The 22036-nt window shown below is 49.2% G+C and overlaps 1 protein-coding gene across 1 annotated transcript in view; it reads left to right on the top strand.

Annotated features, from left to right (window-relative positions):
- The window catches only part of GET4 (guided entry of tail-anchored proteins factor 4), a 166892-nt gene that overhangs the window by 66839 nt on the left and 78017 nt on the right, over positions 1 to 22036 (top strand). Inside the window, exon 3 of the mRNA XM_085629303.1 lies at positions 1511 to 1592. Coding sequence (XP_085485429.1) covers positions 1511 to 1592 — 82 coding nt within the window. The remainder of the gene's footprint in view (positions 1 to 1510; positions 1593 to 22036) is intronic.

The following is a 22036-nucleotide window of genomic DNA, read 5'->3' as shown; positions in this document are numbered from 1 at the left end:
GGGAGGAAAATGGGTCTGAAAGAGCTGTGAAGGGAGATCACAAGGAAAGAATGTACGTGCCTTCCAAAAAATCAAGAAGCTTCTCTAGCCACCTACAGAAGCACATCAAAGAGCCCACCCTGCAGTTAGAGTGGGGCTTGAGGCTTACTGTTGATGTTGGACCTTCATGTGGGATAATTTGCTAGCACAAGCAGGATCACATAATGGATGAGACAAGGTGTTAATACCTGTAAGCATTTCAAACAATACTTGCTTAACTACAGTGTCTGTGAGTCAGCGGCATCTTAATATCCTTTTTTTTGTTTTGTTTGATCAACATTTACTTTGAGTCACATTGCTCTCAGTATGTCAAAAATCATGTCAGTTGGCTGCATATATTTTCAGTTTTGCTTTGCACGTTTGTCTCATATGCTGCACTTCATTTTTTGGTGTGTGCAAGCTAGGTGCATGTTTGACTAGTAACCTAACCACTTGAAATGTTGCCTTTTGTAGCAGAGTAACCCACAAATGAGCACTCATTACTTTCACACTTATCCAGTTGGAAGTTCTACATTGACATCATATTTGCTGTACGTGTTAAACAAGACTATAATTGTGATCCATCTAGATCCAAATATTACAAGGTATTGTGATCATTCAGGGGTACTGTGACTGTCTGCCAGAGACTCGTGTTCAGATCCTTCTTGTTGAACACACAAATACATTTTTCCACATACTATTATGACCATTATCAGACTCTTCCTAACAGGAAGTTCCATGCAGTCTTTCATTCCCATCATTTGGCAATTACAAGAGTACAAACTCAGATTACATCATGATAGGGTCATGCAGGAACTGTAGCAGCGTTAATTATGATTCAGGCAGACTTGCGGGGGGGGGGGGGTGTCTCCTTATTCCAGTTTTATGTTTTGGGGAGTTTGCTCCCTCAGAAACTTAAGAGCATGAGTTTCATGATAACTGAATGGGGCAGCTAAAGGTGGTCCTGCAAGCTTTACTTGCCCATAATGCAGCTAGAGGAGGAGTACAAATGCAGCCATTTATGTAAAAAGAAATTCCATGAGCTCCCAAAAACTGATAACAAAGAATGCTGTGGTGTTCTATTTGTTTAACTTACAAAAGTGGTTTCTTTGGTAGGATTTCATCACTGTACTGAGTTTGAGCATGCTCAAAAGTGTGAAAAATGATGTACTTTGAGTTTATCTGGTATCTTCTAGAATGGAGGCCGCAATATAGGTGGAGTTCAGTTCTATACTTAATAGTGGTATTCATTTTGGAAATAAATTACAGATACTTCTATTGGAGCAGGTACTGTCAATTGTTTTATGTCCTAAAGGTTGCTTGTTTCTCGAGTTACCGGATGCATTTTTGTTTGGCAGGCTTTACATCCAAAAGCTAACCTCTTCTATCTCACATCTATAATGCTTTTTAAAGCGTCCCATTGGTCTTTTGGTCTACATATTACTGCTGTTTGGCATGTTCTGTTTTTAAGCATGGTTTGTCTCTCTTGTAGCAAAACAGTGCTGCTGATCTCTCAATGCTGGTTTTGGAGTCTTTAGAGAAGTCTGATGCAAAAGTGGCGGACGATCTTTTAGGTAAGCATGCTTAGAATTCAAGCACATTCCTACACTGTTTCTTGTCTCACTTTTCATTGATGCTTTAAAGTGACTAAAAATCTCACTCTTTCTAATATAGACCATTTACAATCCTGTCGATCTCCAGCTTGAGTCCCTTCGCAACCATAGACAGGGCATTATCCCTGTTTTGAATCCCATGTGGTTATTTTCTCCGAACCAGTAGTGGTGCAGTAAATCGACCAACTTAGTGCTTTTTGTTTGGCATAACTATTACATACATCATACAAGACCATTGCTGTTCACCACAGCTGTAGTCTATTTCCTTGGTCACTATGCTCGTTTTTTTTAGGTCTCGCGTGGCGTTGCAGCTCAAAGCGCTGGTCGCTGGGCGAGAGATATTGTAAGAGCATAGAATTGAGACGGAGACTTGAAGCCCCGCCCCTCATTTTCATTGTCTGGCATCACCGTTTATGCTAAACTGTGGCCTGCCATTGTAAATGAGGTTTTTATGTTGATGCCTTTTCGTCCGTCCGATCCAGACAGGGTCGTCTGCTTTTCTGCTGTCGCACAGCAATTTCTTATCTTTATAGGGGCTATCTGTTTACACTCAGCCCCGTGTTTAAGTGAAAGTAAAAGCACGATGCAAATATAAACAAGCGGCCGAGTGAAAACCGATGGTGAGCGCTTGTTGTTCTATGCTTTATTCCGGGTTTTGCCGGATTCAAGACACTTGAACGTTCTGCAGGGAAGAGAAATGAAGAGAGACTGGAGAAGAGTTGCCAAGGATCACAGATCACATGGCATAGCAATACAGTATAAAAATAAGGCATGCTCTGTTCCCAGCTAACAGATCAGCTCCATGGCGGATATTTAAAAATGTTTGCGCTCGGGATATCAGAAAAAATATATTTTGTATCCTTGTTGATATTTTCTAGAGTCGGCCATGAAGCAACTAGATTTTACATAAGTACACAAAGGGGGTTGCACCAGTTAAAAGTTGACTGATTTTGCTAAGCATCTAGTACCAATGTTCACATTTGGAACGTGGGGAAAGATAATTGTTCAGCTTACTAGGAAAACAGCGACCTGATTACAATATTAGTTTAATGAATGTTGCCCTGGTGCTGTAACTTGCCTTGTTTTGATGCATTTCATGTTGCACAAAGAGCAGAATCCATGCAAAAATGACAGGTTTCGGGTAATTTCACCTGTGGAAGTTTTTTTAATTTTTTTATTATGCATCACATATGCGTCCCTGGGACCAATGGTGAGTTGCCTTAATTTATACATCGGTTTCATATTAGTGAATAATAAATGTCATTTTGGGTGCGTATAGCCAGCCGGTTTAACACAATATCCTCTAGAATGCATACATTTATAGCCATCCACAGGTGCAACTAAACAAATCACCACAGATAAGTGGGTAGTGTGTCACATTGAGGCCGTCACTCTAGCTTGGAAGTGCCCGTAGTCTCTGCAGGCTGCTGGACATGACTGCACTTGACCTTCCCCTCAGGCCCCTGCTCGTCCCCTCCTCGCTCTGCTGTCCCCGTGCACACACACCTGCAGCAGGCCTCTGGCGCTAAACTCTTAGGTCTCCCACATGGGTCCTGAACCCTCACCCTCCGGCGCTGGCATTACCGGCAGCGTGACAGCTAGAGTGTGCTGTCAGTGACCCTGCCCATGTGCGTCTCGGCATAGCAACACGGCAGGTAGTGCTGGAACCCACTCAAGTCATGAGTTATAGACCCCAGGGTGCAAAACTGTCTCATTTCACACAGCGGAATTACAGCACGTCTCCCATTGCCCTGAATGTCAGGCAGGGGAATTGTCAGGATCGCCGCATACACAGCACACAGCTACTGGCTTTGCTGAGTGAATGCCCCTTCACTGGAAGTTCCCTATGCCAAGAATTGCACATAATTCGCACCATTCCCAAATGGCGAGCTAATGATACCCTCATGCACATATGTTCCTGCAATGTCAACGTAAAATACACACTGGATGCATGTCAACAGGACTGTTTAGCATCTGTCCCTGATTTGAACTTTTAAGTGAGGGCAGCTGAGAAGTAGCTGCAGGATGCCTCCCTGGTGGCACCCCGCCGGTGCCCACGTCAGGTCCAGCCCGTGCCCCCCGGCTGGCAGCAGCGACCCTGTCTCTGAGGCGCCGGGAGCGGGGCTCATTCATTACCAGGACCGGGATGGATTGCACAAGCGACGCCCAGCTCACGGGGCCGCCCCCGGAGCACAGTCTGCACATTCGCACCCACTCACAACCACGGAGCACCTACTTACATCATCCCATTTCATGCACTTGGTGCCTTTCTTCAGGGACGCTGACATGTTTGAGCTGCTACGCGTGGACACCTGGCTGAGCCTCAGCCATTTTCACACATGTATCCTTCAGAGCGCGGTAAGATCCGAAATTCCCAGCAAATGCACAAGCAGGATGTAAGCAAAATGAGCAATACAATTAAAAAAAAATCCAATTCCCAGCTAACTTGAGATGTTGACGGGTGTCTCCCACAGACTGCAGCGGAGGTCCAAGTGGCAGGTGGGTTGGGGCGGTTTCAGGTAGGCTCAAGATGTGAGGATCCACTAGCTACAACAGCTTCCTAAAACCAAGGCTGGTCTCGGTTTTTTAGCCGTGAATAAAAGAGTAGATTTTAGTCCGGAGACACCTAAAATAAAGCTATTTTGAGCTTTAAAAATCGGGGGTCTCCCATGCGAATCGAGCCTTTTGTTGGCATGTATTTACCTCTCACAGATTATGTAAATCTTAGTATCCTCGCAGAGCGTTCATGCACAGAACATGCATGTTGTCATACCCTCACAGAGCCTGAACGCCAGTCCCTGTTATCGAGCATGGTAGTCAATATACCCTCACAGTCCTAGAGCTTGCATGCCATCGTACCTTTTACTGAGCATCGACAAAAAACATTAGTTTGTTTGCCCTCTCAGAGCATGCATGTCACTGCACGCCTTACACAGCATGGCATGCCATTGTGCACTTATCAAGCATGCATGCCACAGCAGCCCTCACAAAAATATCACTGTGCTCTCACAGAGCAGACCTTTCTCTCCACGCCCCCTGCGGTCACAGAGCACGCATCCGGCCATCAGTGTACGTCCTCGGTGTGCCCACACAGACTGTGCTGGCTGTGGTAACGGAGCCACCCGGCCCGTTCCAACACGACGTTCACGCATCCACGCACCCGGAGGGCGGGCACGCCCGACGGTATAAATAAAGGGGCGCGAGACCGCTCGTGGTCTTCGGCCCACACAGCAACCCCGGCTGTCGTGTCCTTATTTTGCTACATGCCCCTAGGCCTCCCATATCACCACGTGTCCCCCAAAGAACACTACATTGGCGACGAGGGCGGAGCCTACCCGCGCCTCGCCTCTCCGGCACCAACAACTTGCCTGGGGGGGTGCTCGGCGCTCTCCGCAGAGGCGGAACGAGGAGGACCTCGCCGCGCGCGTCCTCGCGCTGGAGGGCAGCTGGCGCTCTGCAGGTGAGCTCGTGGCTGGCTCTGGGTCTGCCGGGGAAGGCCCCGAAGGCAGTGTGTAGCAGAGGCGTCCTCGGCGGTGCCTGAGGGGGGGTAATACCACCGAAGCCCAGCTCAGAAGAGAGGAAAAAAAAAGGGAACCGGCAGGTCTCGCCTACGCGCAGCATCCAAGGGGGAGAGAGACCAATAAAGCACTGCACAAGAAAAAAAAATACTCGGCAGGTCTCGCCTACGCGCAGCATCCCGAGCAGCGCAGGTCTCGCCCACGCACAGCTCCAGCAGCGGCAGAGGTCTCGCCTGGACACCTGCCACGCAGCGACGGTCTGGGGGCGCGAGCAGTGAAGGACGACGAACATGACGACCCCGGCCCCCAGCGGAAGTGGCACGGCGCAGCAGCCTCCGCCGGCAGCCGCCGCGCAGCCCGCGGCCGCCGCGCCTGGACACAGCGCGGTGGCCCCGCTGCCGCCATTCAGCGGATTGTCGGACCCCGCCACGGCGGCGGTGCGGTGGCGGTCATGGATCGGACGGCTGGAGCACTATTTTGTCGGAGTGCGGGAGACGGACAACACGGTCAAACGATCGCTCCTCATGTGCTACGGGGGTGAAGAGCTGTACGACCTCTTCGAAACTCTGCCGGACCGGGGGAACGACGACGACTATGCGGGCGCCCTAAGGGCCCTGAACCGCCATTTTGATCCCCAAACGAACCCGGATTTCGAATGGTTCAAGCTTCGCCAGGCGCGACAGGAAGAAAACGAAAGCATTGACGTCTTCTATGCACGCCTGCGGAAACTCTCGCTGTCCTGTGTGCTGCCTGACCAGAGGGCAGAGATTCGGGCGCAACTCATACAGGGGTGCAGGTCGGTCCCGTTGCGACGTCTCATCCTGCGGGAGCCAGGTATCACCCTTGAAAACATCCTGGTCCTTGGCCGGTCTCACGAGCTGTCCAATGCTCGGGCGGATGCGATGGAGGCGGCCCTCAATCGGCCGACGACTGCCCCGAAACCGCCAGTGGTCAAGGAAGAGAGAGTGGACGCGCTGCAGAAGCGACCGGGTCAACAGCGAGGAGCCGCGAGAGCTCCACAGGGCAGCACGTGCGGCAACTGCGGCCTGGGTCACCCACCTGGCGGCCGGTGCGTCGCGATGGGACAGACATGCCTGAAGTGTGGCCGAGCGAACCACTTTGCGAAGGTCTGCAGAGGTGGCCGAAGGGGGCGCGGTGGTGCATCCGGCCCACGGGGAGCAACGGCGCGTGTACACCAGCTGACCGCGGAGGAATCCGCCGCCCTGCGTGAAAACTCCAAGCCAGAGTTCGATGAAGAGGGAGAAGAAGAGGAAGTCTTCTTCGTGTCGTTCGTAGGCCGAGAAGGCACGAGGAGAAGACCGCCGCCCATGTGTGACATCATGGTGGCCGGGTCCCCGGTGAGTGCTCTCATTGACACGGGGGCGTCGGTGAACGTCATGGACAGCTGCCAGTATGAGAGGTTGTCGCCACGCCCACCCCTGAGACCCTCCAAAGCCCAAATTTTCACGTACGACAGTGACCGGCCACTGTCTCTGCGAGGGGTGATCGACGTCGAAGTCGTCAGCGAAGGCCGGAAGTTGGCCACGACATTCCACGTGGCGGAAGGCAAGAGGGGCACCCTGCTGAGCTGCCACACCGCCGAAGATCTGGCGCTGGTATTCTTCGCAAATCAGGTGCACGAGCTACATGCAAGGGAGATGCTGAAGGACTTTCCGATGCTGTTTCAAGGTCTAGGGTGCCTACGCGGAAAGCAGTTCAGACTACACGTGGACCCGACGGTCCGGCCCATGGCGCTGCGTCACCGGAGAATACCATTCCTCCTGCGACCACAGGTAGAAGAGGAGTTGCAAAAATTGGAAGACTTGGGGGTGATTGAGAAGGTATCGGGTCCGACCCCGTGGGTGTCCCCCCTGGTCGTGGCGCCCAAACCCAAGCAACCAGGCGCCATCCGACTCTGTGTGGACATGCGCCTCCCGAACAAGGCGGTCAAGCGCGAAAGACACCTCACGCCCACCATGGACGATATTGTGGCCGACCTCAACGGCGCACAGTGGTTCACGAAATTGGACCTCAACGCGGGGTACCACCAGCTTGAGCTCCACCCCGACAGCCGCAACATTACCACCTTCTCCACCCACGTTGGCCTGCGGAGGTATAAGCGGCTGAGCTTCGGAATTTCGTCAGCGGCCGAAGTTTTCCAAAACGCCATTCGGGAGACTCTCTCAGGTCTCCAGGGAGTCATCAACCTGAGTGACGACATTCTAGTGTTCTCACGAACTCTGGAAGAACACCATCGACATCTGCGCGACACGCTGCAGCGGCTGGCGGGCTACGGAGATGAGGTACGCGCAGATCGAGCGTGAGGCGCTGGCCATCAAGTGGGCCTGCCAGCATTTCCATCTCTACCTGTATGGGCACGACTTTCGGGTGGTCACCGACCACAAGCCCCTGGTTCCGCTCTTCGCTGGCACTGCGAGGCTAGGGCCCCCGAGGATCGAGAGATGGGCGGTCCAGTTACAAGCGTACCGATTTGAGGTCGTGTTCCGACCAGGAGCCAGCAACCCGGCGGACTTCCTGTCCCGCCACCCGGAGCCGGCGCGCCCTGATCAGGCGGAGGAGGCGGAGACGGAGGAGTTCGTCCGCCTAGTGTCGCAAGCCGCGTGCCCGGTGGCACTCACGTTGGAAGACATCGGCAAAGCCACGGAACTGGACGACTGCCTCGTGAAGGTGAAGCGCACGCTGGCGACCCACCACTGGCGGAACTTCCTGGATGGAGTGCAGGCCCTCACCGAAGAGGAGAAAGTGTATCGACAGCAGGTGTGGAACGCGCGGAGTGAGCTCAGCGAGGGGCCGCACGGGGTGGTCCTGCGAGGAGCAACTCTCGTCATTCCGATGAGTCTCCAAGGAGAGGTGGTCAGGTTGGCACATCAAGGGCACCAAGGCATCTCCAAGACCAAGGCAAGGCTGCGGAGCAAGGTGTGGTTCCCGCGGATGGACGCGCTGGTTGAGGAAGCCATCCGCAGCTGTCACTCGTGCAACATCACGGGGGGGGAACCGACGCCTCACCCAGTGATCACGGAGGAACCCTGTCTGGAACCCTGGTCCAAACTGAGTATAGACTTTGGTTCGTTCCCGGATGGGCGACACACCTTAGTGGTGGTGGACTCACACTCCAAGTTCCCGGTGGTGGAAGTAGTGTCATCGACGGCGTTCAGCCAGGTGCGAGCGGCGCTAGATCGCATATTTGCCATGATGGGCCTGCCAGAGGAAGTCCGATCGGACAACGGGCCCCCGTTCCAAGGGCGGGAGTTCCAGGAATACCTTGCGGCTCGAGGGGTCAGACACAGGAAAATTACCCCGCAGTGGCCCCAGGCGAATGGGGAAGTGGAGCGTTTCATGCGCACGATGAACCGGGCGCTGAGAATTGGAGTCGAGCAAGGAGAAGACGCAGATCAGTGCCTCTCGCAGTTCCTAAGTGCCTACCGGCGGACCCCCCACTGTACAACAAGGTGTGCGCCAGCGCACCTTCTGTTCAAGAAGGCCCCCAGGGACAATATCCCGGCGAGTCATGCGTGGCTGCCCACGCCGCTAGACCAAGAGGCGGCGCAAGGAAGAAGGAGGACCTCCAACGAGAAAGCCAGTCTGAAGAGGAGAGCCCGGGGGAGGAGTCTCCAGGTGGGAGACAGGGTCATCCTGAAAGACCGGTACCCGAATTGGAAGTATCGTACCCCATTCGAACCGGAGGTGTGGGAAGTGACTGGAGTGCGCGGCACCATGGTGTCAGCCAGGAGAGGGACGCGGACGGTAACGCGAAATGCATCTTGGTTCAAACGAACAACATCTAGCGTCCCCGAGACCGACCAGGAGGAGGAAGAGTTTGAGGCCCCGGAGGGGGGCGGCTCACCAGGATTGCCGGCAAGCCCGTCACAGAATGCACCCCCACTGCCCGGGGCGAACGAGAGAGAAGGCGGGGCCCCCGCCGCGGCCGAGGCGCCCAATGGCCGAGGAGATGTTCCACGGAGTCGGCCGTATGGACTTCGGCCAAACCCGGCCCCTAGTAAGAGACTGAGAGACTTTGCGTGGTGTGCGCAAGAACTGAACTGTCCAGCGAGAAATGATCTCTGTATCTGAAAGATTGGAGGGATGTGGTAACGGAGCCACCCGGCCCGTTCCAACACGACGTTCACGCATCCACGCACCCGGAGGGCGGGCACGCCCGACGGTATAAATAAAGGGGCGCGAGACCGCTCGTGGTCTTCGGCCCACACAGCAACCCCGGCTGTCGTGTCCTTATTTTGCTACATGCCCCTAGGCCTCCCATATCACCACGTGTCCCCCAAAGAACACTACACTGGCCACGTCCTTGTATTGGTAGCCAGACATGAATGCATGGGGCTGCAGGAGTACACTGGCCAGATGGGATCGGATGGTTGTCCCTTTGATATTCCAGTGTGAATGGTGGGTTTTTTTGTGCAAGAATTAAAGCAGCATAATTTTTCCTTTGTGGCACCCGGGGATAGAAGCCATTCCTTGTGTGGGTCACTTTATGGTCACAGCTAGATTGCCCTCTCGTGTCAACCAGTCCGCATTGGAGGGGGCACTGAAAGGTGTTTTTAGCAGGTGAGCTTATCGGTGGAGTTGAGGCTGAATAAGTAGTAGCAACACAGGTCAGCTGCTTTGTTTATTGGGTCCCTGGTGCACGGAACAGATAACCAGTGGAGCAGTGATTGCCCCCCCCCCCCCACACAGGATCTTTAATCTCACACCTGTCGCTGCACATCTAATTGACCACCAGAAAAATAAGCAAGCATTTGCAAAGTGTGTGTATATATGTGTGTGTGTGTGTGTGTGTGTGTGTGTGTGTGTGTGTGTGTGTGTGTGTGTGTGTGTGTGTATATATATTATATATATATATATATATATATATATATATATCACTAAAAAAACCATAGGTTTCAGGGGCGTTGTAGTTAGCTGGACTTTTCACTCGTACAAAACCATTGACATTCCCCTGTTATAGTTAGTTCAGCCAACTATAACTCGCGCGCCCGCAATGCACTGCTGATGACGTCACATATTAAATCACTCATGACCTGGTCAGTGACATCACTCATGACATCACTGATGACATCTCAAATGACATCACTCATGACATCATCCAGTGAATGTGTGTTTTTCTGAAAATTACATATGTTTTATATATGTATATCTCAAGGTCGATGGAAGAATAAATGGGTATAGAAGTGTCTAAATGGATGATTTGGTTTTGAAAAATTGATTGTATAACTGACTGATTAAGTGTATCTTAGTGAATACATGGCTTAGTGAGTAATGTTTAAATATGTAAATATCTGTCTCACTTTGTGTATCAGTGGCTGCATGGGTTGGTGAGTAGCTACATGGGTGTCTATATAGGTTGTTAGTTGGTTTTTTGAGTATCAATACGAGTGTCTGTCTGTATGGTTCGGTGGGGGGTATTACGTAGTGCATAGGTGTATGAATGAGTGACTCCCTGTTTGTATGTGTTGAAGACCGCATGTGTGCAGGACTGTATGGGTGGATGAGTGTGTGCATGGGTGTGTTAGTGAGTGAATGACTGTCTCAATAGTGTCTTTATGAGTAACTACATATGTTTTAAACTAGTATATGTGACTATTGGTGTATATAAGTGAGTATATGTGAGAGTGAGAGATTGAAATAGTTCCTGTATGAATAAGTATGTGTTTCTATAAGTGATTGTTTAAAAGACTAAGTATGTGTAAGTTTCCGTAGAAGTAAGTGTGGTGGTGTGTGCATAACTGTATATGCAAGTAAATGGATGTTTGATTCTTTATTAGCATGAGTGACTATGTGTGTGAGTAACTCTATGGATGAGTGGTGTTGTGTAACAGCATGTATAGGTTCATGAGTACATATGATGAGTGAGTACATGTATAAGTGACTGTATAGGACTGTTGGTGAATGAGTGGATGTGTATGTTGATCTTAGAATTACTGAATAGGTTGTTATAACTGGTATTGGTATGTCCATTGTTTTGAAAATTTTAGTTTCTATTTTTGAATGTGTGTATCAAAGGTTGTATTAGGGGGAGAGGAGGTCTGCCACTATTACAAGGATGATGTCATAAGTGATGTCATGAGTGATGTCACTGACCATGTCATGAGTGATGTAATATGTGACGTCATCAGCAGTGCATTGCGGGCGTGCGAGTTATAGTTAGCTGAACTAACTATAACGGGGGAATTTCAATGGTTTTGTACAAGTGAAAAGTCCAGCTAACTATATTGCACCTGAAACCTATGGTTTTTGCAGTGAATTTCTAAGGTTTTTTTAATGCTAATTCCTAACTTTAACGTGCCTGAAACCTATGGTTTTTTCAGTGAATTTCAAAGGTTTTTTAAATGCTAATTTCTAACTATGCCTACAGAGATAGGACATGTGAAGAAAGAAAAAACGCACAGAAAAAAAAAAAAAAGAGAAGTGCAGGAAGAAGGATAACGTGCAGAAAGAACAAACCGAAGAGCAGAAAGAAGCCTTGTTGCAAAATCATCCTGTACGTTGGGGTCCCCCTGTGATTAGCATGACCTCCTCTGTAAGCCCCTAGTATATAATAGGGCAGGGGATTAAAACTACCTCTTAAAACGCGCCACAGGGCGTGTTTGCACACGTCACCTCAGGCCCTGTCCCCTCCCTTCCCACTGTGTAAACACGCCCTGTGGCTGTTTTAAGTTGGGGAAATAATTGTACACGTCGCCTCAGACCCCGTCCCCTCCCTTCACCACTGTGTAAACGCGCCCTGCAGCCGTTCTAAGTTGAGAGATTAAGTCCCTTTGAATCCTAAGGGTCCCTAGGGTCAAACTAGCACACTAGGTACCTCCAGTAAGCGCCACAGAGTTGAGTTGCATTGAGGTGTAAAAAGGGGCATGGCCTCAGAACACCTGTCTGCAACGCAGCTCCTTGGCGCATACTGGAGATACCTGTTGGGCTAGTTGGCCCTCAGTATTGAAGGGGAATTAATTCCCAAACTTACAACTGGCCAGGGGGCGCGTTTGCAGAGTGCTGCAAGGAGGGGGCGTGGCCTCCGGCGCGCTGCCGGTCTTTTATTTATTTTAGTCTTTTAAGAGGGAGGGCTGTGTGGCCCCCCTTCTTTTTCTAATTTATTGGCCCTGGGGACCCCTTCCCCCAGGGCCTGCACACTAATTTTTTTTGTTGAAAAAAATTAATTTGGCCATCCCAAGGCCTTAATCGGCCCCCGGCTTATGGCCTTTTTTTTTTTTTTTTTTTTTTTTTTTTTTTTTTTTTTTTTAGGAGGGGGGCTGCGTCCCCCGGGGCCGGCCTTTGTTTTTTATTATTTTTTTAAAAATATATTTATAGAAACACCTAGGACATGCTGGACAAACCGTATGTACCGATCACCATGACGATTTGCGTGATATTCATTAAAAGGCGACTATGCATACAATGAATCCACGTAGAATGTATTTACACCGCTAGTGAAGCTCTGACGTGTCTGACGCCCTACCGTGCCTAATCCCGGCGCCCCCGCCGGTGGGTACTCTCCAAGTAGACACCCTTGTCGTTTATTTATACAAACATGGGTAGCTATTGACGGGCACATTTAATACACACGCACACCAAGCCATTCAAAGGGGATTCGACAAGAATTCGACCAAACTATGCAAGAAACCCCCCTCACGGTTAATAAAACACACATCCACTGCCGGATGTGTAATACATTTTATTTTACTCTCTGGAAAGGAGACGAACCTCACTTGAGAGTCACAGCGTGCTCCTGGCTGAGCCCAATGCTGTGTTACACCCACCAGTGCCCGCCGAGTGCCACTCACCTCTGTGTTATATTCCACCATCTAGTGCATATGCTATGACACTCTCTAGCCCTTGTGCACTGTAACACCAACCCGTGAATGTCATGCCACACTTGCATTCGCACGGGTTATATTGCCCCATCTAACGTGCCTTCCTCGATGCCTATGTTATAACGCACAGCTCTATGCCATACATATTACAATCTGGGGTCCATATCTTTGTCACAGTGCATATGCAACGTTACACTCCCCAGCACATATTTTATATTACAACTTTAGAGACTAGTTAGGTTACACAACACTGCCCTGTGCATATTACACTCCAAGGCGCATATCGCATAGCACACGCTAGTGCCTGTGCTATCTCGCGCTCTCCAATGAATCTGTCATTGCGCACAATGTATTGCATATTATATTTCACACCCCGGTTCATCTTATATCACGCTTTTCGGTGCATAGTTTATACCATATACTATATCTAGTTTTCATTTTCAACCGTGCTCTCAGGACTATGTTCTATATAACACTGCGTCCACCTACCCTTTTCACGGGCATTACATTTTGCGATGGGGGTGGAGGGTCAGGGGGTGTTTCTGCCAAGTGAGCCCGGAGTCACAGTCCCAAACGTCCTCTTCTTCCTGAATAAAGTGAGATTATTCTGCATATTTGTTCATATTTTAAGTAGTTCGCACCCACACATTTTAAAAACAATAAAGTTCCTAATACCCACCTTCTCTGAACAGTTAGCTTGCTGCCCCATCCACCTCCTCCCTATCCTCTGTTGTCTGAATCCATGGACTAGCCTCCTGCCATGCATGGTCTGATGTGCTGCCACTGCCCTCCATTGAGCATGATGTACCAGTCCACTCCTCCTGCCCTCCATTGCCCAATTCTATGGCCCATCATTGATCTCCTGCTTAGCCTCTGTTCTTAGCTTGCTGCCCCTATTCTCCTTCCCCCTGCCCTCCGATGTCTTTGTGCATGCCCCTGCTCCATCCTTTTTGCCCACCATGTTCCATGGACCTGCCACTCCTATCTACTCTGCGTGTTCTGTTGAGCTGCTACTCCCCTCCCACCTGCCTAGCATTGTCAGATGACTGTAACCTGTCCCTGCCACCTCCACCCTGCCTGTCCACATGCCATGCCCCTATCCCCTTCCTCCTGTTCTCCATGGTCCATTTTACTGCCACATCCTTCTGCCCTCCCAGGTCTGTTGTGATGCAACTGCTCCTCCTGCCTGCCCCGCGCGGTCTGTTGTGAGGCCCCTTCCCCTGAACTCTCTTGTCTGTGACCAGGTCCTGACTCTCCCTTCTATCCTCCATGGTCCTTTGTACATGCCCCTGCACCCTCCTTCTTGCCCATCATAGCCATTGTGCTGCCACTAACCCTCCCGCTTGCCATGCATGGTCTTCTGTGCTGCCATGGCCCCTCTCACCTTCCCTGTGTGGTCAGCTAGCTGCCCCTGACCCCCTCCCACCTTCCCTCCATGGTCTGTGGGTATGCCATCATAGTCTCACTGTTGCTCTCCATGGTGTGTCTTGTTTCTAGTGCCCATCCTGCCTGACCTCCATGGTCATCTTGCTGCTCCTGCCCTGCCCCCTTGCCCCCAGCCCTCTGTTTCCATGTGCAGACCCCTATTCCCTCCCTCCTGGCTTGTCTGTTCCATTGTAATGCCCCTGATCCGTCCCTCCTGCCCTTTATGGTCTGTTATGCTACATCTTTCTCTCCTGTCTGTCCATTATGGTCAGCTAGCTATCATTGCCTCTTTCCCCTCTGTTCTCTGTTGTGCATGGTCTTGTCCCCTCCCTATTGCTTTCTATGGATTGTTGTGCTGCACTCCTGTCCCGCATGCCCTGTGTGGTGTATTGTGCTGCTGCAAACCCTGATGCCTGCCCTGTTGGGTCAGTTTGGTGCACCTCTCCATGTCCCTCCTGTCCTCTGTTATCCGAGTCCATGTCCCTACCCCAATTCCTCCTGCCTACCATGATCCAATGTACCATACTTGCGAACATTTTGAACTTTGAAAAAAAAACTGGGGTATTGATTTTCCCCTTTGAGTTACATTGAAAAAGAGGAGATTGTAGACAGGAGACAGATCAAATAAAGGCCATTTGAGCTTAAAAACATTGGACGTTTCTTGGCTGAAACGTGTCTTTTGGCATGTATGGTTGCACTACCACTGCCTCTTCCTTGTGCGCACAATGGTCTATTATATTGCCACAGCCTCTCTTGCCAGTCCTGTATTGTTGGTTTGTTGCCCCTGCCCCACTTTCCACTGCCCTCCATAGTCTGTTGTGCTGCCACTGCCCTTCCTGCCTGCCCAGTGTGGTCAAATTGTTGCCTCTGCACCCTCCTTACCTGCCTTCAATTTTCAGAGTCCGTGCCCCTGGCCTCTGCCTCTCAACAGTATCCCAATGAACAACTAGATTGCTAACAATCTATATTTATTACAAAAGTGTGGAAGGCCTGACGTCATCTTGATGTCATCAAAACTGTAATACCTAGAGCATTTCCTTTAGAAATTACATACATGAGAGGGTCTTATTTGCATCAAAATTATGGTTAGTGCTCTAAAAAACTAAAATGAGGACATATTTTCTGAGTTTTCAAATAGCGACAAAGAACTTTTAAATTATTTGTAATCTTTGTTTTTTTATCCAGTTGACCACTTGATTAAATGTTGCACCTAGGGGAGAGGATGTGGTGTTACTTCCAGAGCTGCAGACTTTGCAACTGGGGAACCAGGTTGGAGTTTCTGCTTCAGCTCAACATTCTGTGATTCTGGGCTATTCACTTAATCTCCCCATGTCTACAACCAAAATGAATTTGATCTTGTGTGATGTAACCAATGGGCATGTAAAGCACTCCAATACCTGACAAGTCTGCACTATATAAAACTGAAAATACACAAAAAATAAGTGTTTTGCACACTTCTGTCATTGGGCTACATGTGGGCTACATCTGGGTGATATTTGTGCTGCATTTGGGCTCTTTTGTCTCTGGTGACCATCTTGGGAGATTTATTTGTTATGAAGTTTCCTAATTTCCTCATTTACTGCAGTCCCCTCAGTAGGAAATGCTTTCAGTTTTTTACTTTGATTCCATCAAGAAGGTATTCAGATATGTCGCACATTTTGCCATAAATTCTGAATGTTAGCACTCTAGTTGCTCATTAGATCACTGTAGTAAAGCTACTGCTCACCACGGAAGTCTGCTGCTGGTATTCAAAGTGCATGTTTTAGTCTGCATATCAGAATTTTTTTATGAAATAGAAGTGGATTTGAGAAGTCACTCAAAATGTGCCCTAATTTCTGCAGCACTAATCATACTTTCTATGGCAAAATGATCCCCCTCATTTTGTTCCTTTTTAAAAGTAATGTTTTAAGAGTTACCACTTTATTCCAATCAAGATGGCTTCAGGTGTGCAATACGTTTGTCATAAGTAGGACTGTTAGCGCTCTAGTTGTTCTTTAGAACACTCTGGGAAGCTGCAGTAGAACACAAAGGAATCAACTGACAGTCTCTGCCCTTGTTGGATGTACATGTTTTACTGAGAATGTCAGACTTCATTCTCACATGACTGAGAAAGATAATGTGAATTTACAGAAAATATGCTCTCAGTTTAGCTTATAGTTCACCTCCCAAACCTCTGTGGGAAAAGCATGAGAAAATAGTTTTCTCTTATTCATGATATCACAGCAGAAGGCTTTTTCACATGGTAAAATCACCTTGGAACACACCACAATTCCTAAAATGAGTATGGTACCATCAACAAATGATTTATAATGTAACTAAAGTCTTAAAACCTTCTATTAACTGCAATGCTTTTTAATGAGGTGCTATCCTATATATTGGTCCCAAGATGGCTGCCAACACTTCTTGGATGAAGTACTGACAGCCAATCAGATCTCACGAGGAGTTGTGTGGTTAGGCTCCGCCCAGATATATCCATCTTTTTAACTCTAATTTTCTCCGGAACTACTGAATGGATTTACACCATTTAAGCAAAAGGCACGAGTCTGAACTGAGGACTACCTCTTTGCCAAATTTGGTGTAATTCCGTTCAGGAGTTCGGGCTGTAGCTACGTCAACAGGTCCTATGGGGAAATGCATGGGGAAAACGTGTTTTGGGACCCCCCTTTTTTATCGGCCCCCGCTTGACGAATCACCGTGAAATGTTCAGGATAGGAGCGGACCGGAGCTGGCCAAAAGTTTGGAAACTTTCGTGAAGATTCGTTAATCGGCGCCAACGTTATTCCAAATAGAATGTTGCGGATTTCCTAACTATAACTACCTACTGGCGACTGCCAGTATGTATTATTTATTTTTATATATATATATGTCATGTGATCAAGACCCGAGTGGGGGTCGAAACGCGTTATGACGGACTGGCTGGGCAACTGAATAAAGCACTTTAAATTGGCACAAAACCTGGGTCCGCTCTTCGTCTCTTGTGTCTTGGGAAGGCATTGACAGTGGCGTTTTACGTTTATATATATATATATATATATATATATATATATATATATATATATATTTTGCAAGCATTCAGCACAAAGAAGAAAAAAAACTTTGGACCACCTGGACGTTGTAACCAAATGCTTGCAATGCAAATTATCAATAAATTTTTTTTTTAAACCTACACATGATTGGTACGGGTACTTCCAAGCAGGCAAGTGTGCTTGGAACAGGTAAGCACACTTTTTATTTTTATGTAAATCAGCAGAAATGTTGGTTCATATTAGCACAAGACATGTACTATTGGCTTTCAATTACTGTTAGCTGAAGATATAGCTAACAAGCATTTGCAATGCAATCGGTATCGCATTTGCGAGAGTTTAAGCTAATATGATTTTAAATGACAATACCTTTTATTTATATTTTAAAACCCAAAACCTAAATAAAAGGCATTGTCATTTACAATGCCAATAGCTCAAATTTGCATAAATGCGAGACCTATTGCATTGCAAATGCTTATTTCACATGCTTTTATTTGGGTACAGTGCAGTTGCAAGAATTGACAACCATCTTCCTTAACACTGCAAGTTCCCTCAAAAGGTCCACCAGTAACAAGTACCTGCTAGTGATAGTAAGAAAGTAGTCCAGCTTTTCCCGTTCAAGTTTGTTGCATGCTGTAACAAACTTAAAATCGCGCAAACAGGACATGTATCATCAGGAGAAATGGCGGTGTTCTAAGTGAAAGGGAGAAGGCCCTTGAGGGAGTGTGGAGGTAAGCTACATTCAGGGGAATCTTAGTGATTTTTTTTCACTGAAGAGACTGTCAGTCTCCAGAGCCACTGAACTGGAAGGCTTTGTGACTGTATGAGGAGCTAACCGAATGACCGCTTTCCAGTCTGCGTTTTTATAAATAAATGCGGATAAGGAAACCAATTGTTTTCTTTCTTTATATATGTATATAGTATTTTTATATTGTGACCCTAGATGAAAGGTGGTGAGATGATGTATACAGTCAAGTCTTAGTAGAAACAGAAAAAAGAATATTGTGAATAGCCTCTATTTTCACTTGGGAGGTGGAGGAAATGAAAGAAAATGCACAGTACATTGATCCTGCTTTTGTTCTGTAACGTTTGTGGGCTTAAAGAAACTTTTTCATGTTTGAGAACTCTTGCACCATTTACTCTTTTGTCTCGCCTGATCCAGCGCATGCACTGATCTAGCGAGACTTTTAGTAAGGGCTTCAAAAAATGCTACTATGGCCGGCCTACAGCTTGCGTGCATGTGCGCGGGCACGTGCCTACGTGCAGAGGCACCATATGGCTTTCCTCGTCATGCTCATTAAGCGCATCGCTGGCCGCGCTTGATCACGTTCACTTTCGCGGCCGCTTTGCTGTTCTCAATGAGCCAGTATTTTCACGGCCGCGTTACTTTTATGGCCGTGCGCCTTCTCCTCGTGTTATCTGTGCCTCTCCTCCTGTTATCCGTGGCGCGAGCAGCACCTCATTTCTTCTTGTCTTTCTATTCTCCGTCCTCTTTGGTTCTCTGTATCTCTCCTAACCTGCGATCTTCCCTCTCTCTCACCTTTATCCCACCCCCTGCACTTTCTTCCTGCACACAGTGTTTCATAACATTTTAAAGTCTCTCCGCTGCTTTGTGAACCTTCACCACATCCCTCCCATTACCTCCTTTTTGCACTCTTTATCTCCTTTTTCCTTCATGGCTCTGTTGTGATCCCTTCTTCCTCCCTCATTTTCGTCCACCTCTCCTCCCCTTCCTCTTGCTACACACCTCTTTCCTAATGATCCCGGTCTTCCCTTCAACCCCATCTCACCCCGCGCTTCTCTACGTCTGTCGTTCTTTCCCCTCCAGCATCAGATTTCTTTGAGCTCCTTTTTTTCCCACCCTTTCTCCTTTTCGCCGCTTCCCCTTCCACCTTCTCCCCATTTCACCCACTCACTTGGCCCCCTCTCTTTCGCCTCCTCGTCTCTTTGATCTCCCCTTCTCTCCTGCTCGTCGGCCTCCCCTTGTCTGCCTCTATATACTCCTGTTTCCCCGCTGCTGACCCGCTCTCATCTCACCCTGCACCCTCTTCTCGCGGCCTCTCTGCACACCCGGCCTCTTCCTTCCAGTCACATATGCTCCCTCTGGCCTCTTTTTCCTTGTTCCTCTATCTCTCCAAGGCCTTTCGCTCACCCACTTCCTTCTCCCCCCCCCCTCCCCCCTACCTCATTTACCCACCTGCTCACTGTCTCACTTCCTGTCTGCATCGGTTTCATCCTCAGTCACTCTCTCTCGCGTCTCCCCTTTTCACAAGCCCCATCCCTGTCTGTCTGTCTGTCTGTCTGTCTCTGTCTCCCTCCCTCCCTCCCTCCCTCCCTAATGCCTTCTTTTTCTAATATATTTACACCTCTTACTCACCTGGCTCCTCTCTTTACTTCGTTTTGCTACCTCCTCTCCCCACTCCTTTACACCCTTCTCACAGGTATCCCTCCCTGTGCCGCCTTTCCCCCGTCACACCTGTTTCTCTTCTTCTCTCTGCTACATTCACCCCTCCCCACCTTGAAACCCTCCTGCTCACCCCTTTTCAACAGAGCCCCCTTTTGAATCTCTGCGCCCACTCACCCCCTTCTCACCTTCTGTCCCTTCTATCCTTCCACACTCTTTCCCCCCCCCCCCCCCCCCCCCCCTGTCTCGCCTGTATCCCTCGCTGTGCACCCCCCGCCCCCTCCTCTCGCTACCAGCAGAAGTTGCTGCCCTCATAAGGGCCCCTCTGACTTTAGCCCTGTGCGGCTGCCCCTTGGGCCCTCGCCAGCTCGGGATCAGCTACTTCCCTAGTGAGACCTGCAGAGAATGAATTTGGGGCCAGTGGTTGCCAAGGACACGTCTCCTTGGTAAACACCCTGGCTGTGATGAGAAGCTTCCAGCCCCAGCCGTGTCTGGCCTGCGCGGCTCTGATGAGACCGTGTCCACACTGTATGTAGAGCATGTTCTCGCTAATACCGAGCCTGCTGCTGTTTAGAGGCCATCATAATATATTCTGAGGCCCCAGACACCGCCACGCGCGGGAGGAGACAGCTGATGATTGCGATACCGCAGTCACCCCTTGATACAGACACTCAAGGACTGCCAAAGGGACTCTTTTCCTCAGACCCTGCGCATTAACAGCACCGGTGCTAGTGCTATAAAGTTTATGTATAGGTTTTGAAGCTAGCGTTTTGTGTTTTTTCATGTCAGCTGACGCATGTGAAATCATTAGTTGGTGGCGGAGACTGGAGCTACTGTATTTTCTCTTTCCCATATCACTTTATTTTTAAACTTCGAAACAGGCGCTTGTGACTTCGGTCCCTGCATAGTTGTTTGTATAGGGTCCGTAAAAACTGATGACTGGCCTGGTGCTGCTAGACGCTCCTCATGCTCTGCCTTGCACCCTTCTATCCCTCTGCCTTGCACCCTTCTATCCCTCTGCCTTGCGCCCTTCTATCCCTCTGCCTTGCGCCCTTCTATCCCTCTGCCTTGCGCCCTTCTATCCCTCTGCCTTGCGCCCTTCTATCCCTCTGCCTTGCGCCCTTCTATCCCTCTGCCTTGCGCCCTTCTATCCCTCTGCCTTGCGCCCTTCTATCCCTCTGCCTTGCGCCCTTCTATCCCTCTGCCTTGCGCCCTTCTATCCCTCTGCCTTGCGTCCTTCTCCCCCATCTGCCTTGCACCCTTCTCCCCCCCTGCCTTGCACCCTTCTCCCCCCCTGCCTTGCACCCTTCTCCCCCCCTGCCTTGCACCCTTCTCCCCCCCTGCCTTGCACCCTTCTCCCCCCTCTGCCTTGCACCCTTCTCCCCCCTCTGCCTTGCACCCTTCTCCCCCCTCTGCCTTGCACCCTTCTCCCCTCCGCCTTGCATCCAAGCATTGGCATAGCCAATAGGTCTCGCTTTTGGGACCTTATAAATATTTAGTTAAGCAGCACAATATCCTTGGTGCAACAACACCAACTGTTGCATGGCTAAACACTTATACGGTCCCAAAGGCGAGACCTATTGGCTATGCCAATGCTTGTTTTTTCTGGTGTTTGGTACGGAAGCAAGGTCCACAGCTCTGGGTCAAGAGCACAAAAGTTTTTGAGGAAAGCACTGGAAAAATCTGGAAAGGACAAAAAGAACACAATTTTCGTCAATGAAGAGCAACTACTGAGCGGGACGTAACAGAAGAAAACTGCTTACAACCACAAGATTGTATTGGGCTTTGACCACGTGGTCGGATAATGGACATTAGCAGGGTGGTGGAGTTGGTGGGGTGAATCCTCTCACGTCTCAAAGGGATGGAAAATACTACTTTTAGATTCTGCACCAAATACCACTACAGGCTTGCGCAGAATGAAACACAAGGTGTCCAATTTTTGCCTGCCAAAATATCATCAAACATGGTGTCAAGTGTGAGCTAAGTTCCTTTCCAAATCCTTAAGGTAGAGGAGAAACCAAGATGGATGCAGTACAGCATGAAGACCATCCCAACAGTCGCTTTAGGCCTTGGCACTCTCCAGCAATGAAGAAATTGTTGAAACACAAGGTTGCCTAGAGAGATCAGGGTTTGGATGTCGAGTATCGACGCACGCAGTCATGTGGGGAGGACACGCACAGTAAAGCACACAAAAGTG

Source organism: Triturus cristatus, chromosome 10, assembly GCF_964204655.1.
Source record: "Triturus cristatus chromosome 10, aTriCri1.1, whole genome shotgun sequence".
NCBI lineage: Eukaryota > Metazoa > Chordata > Amphibia > Caudata > Salamandridae > Triturus > Triturus cristatus.
Note: the sequence above shows the minus strand (reverse complement) of the source record. Positions and strands in the feature narration are given on the sequence as shown.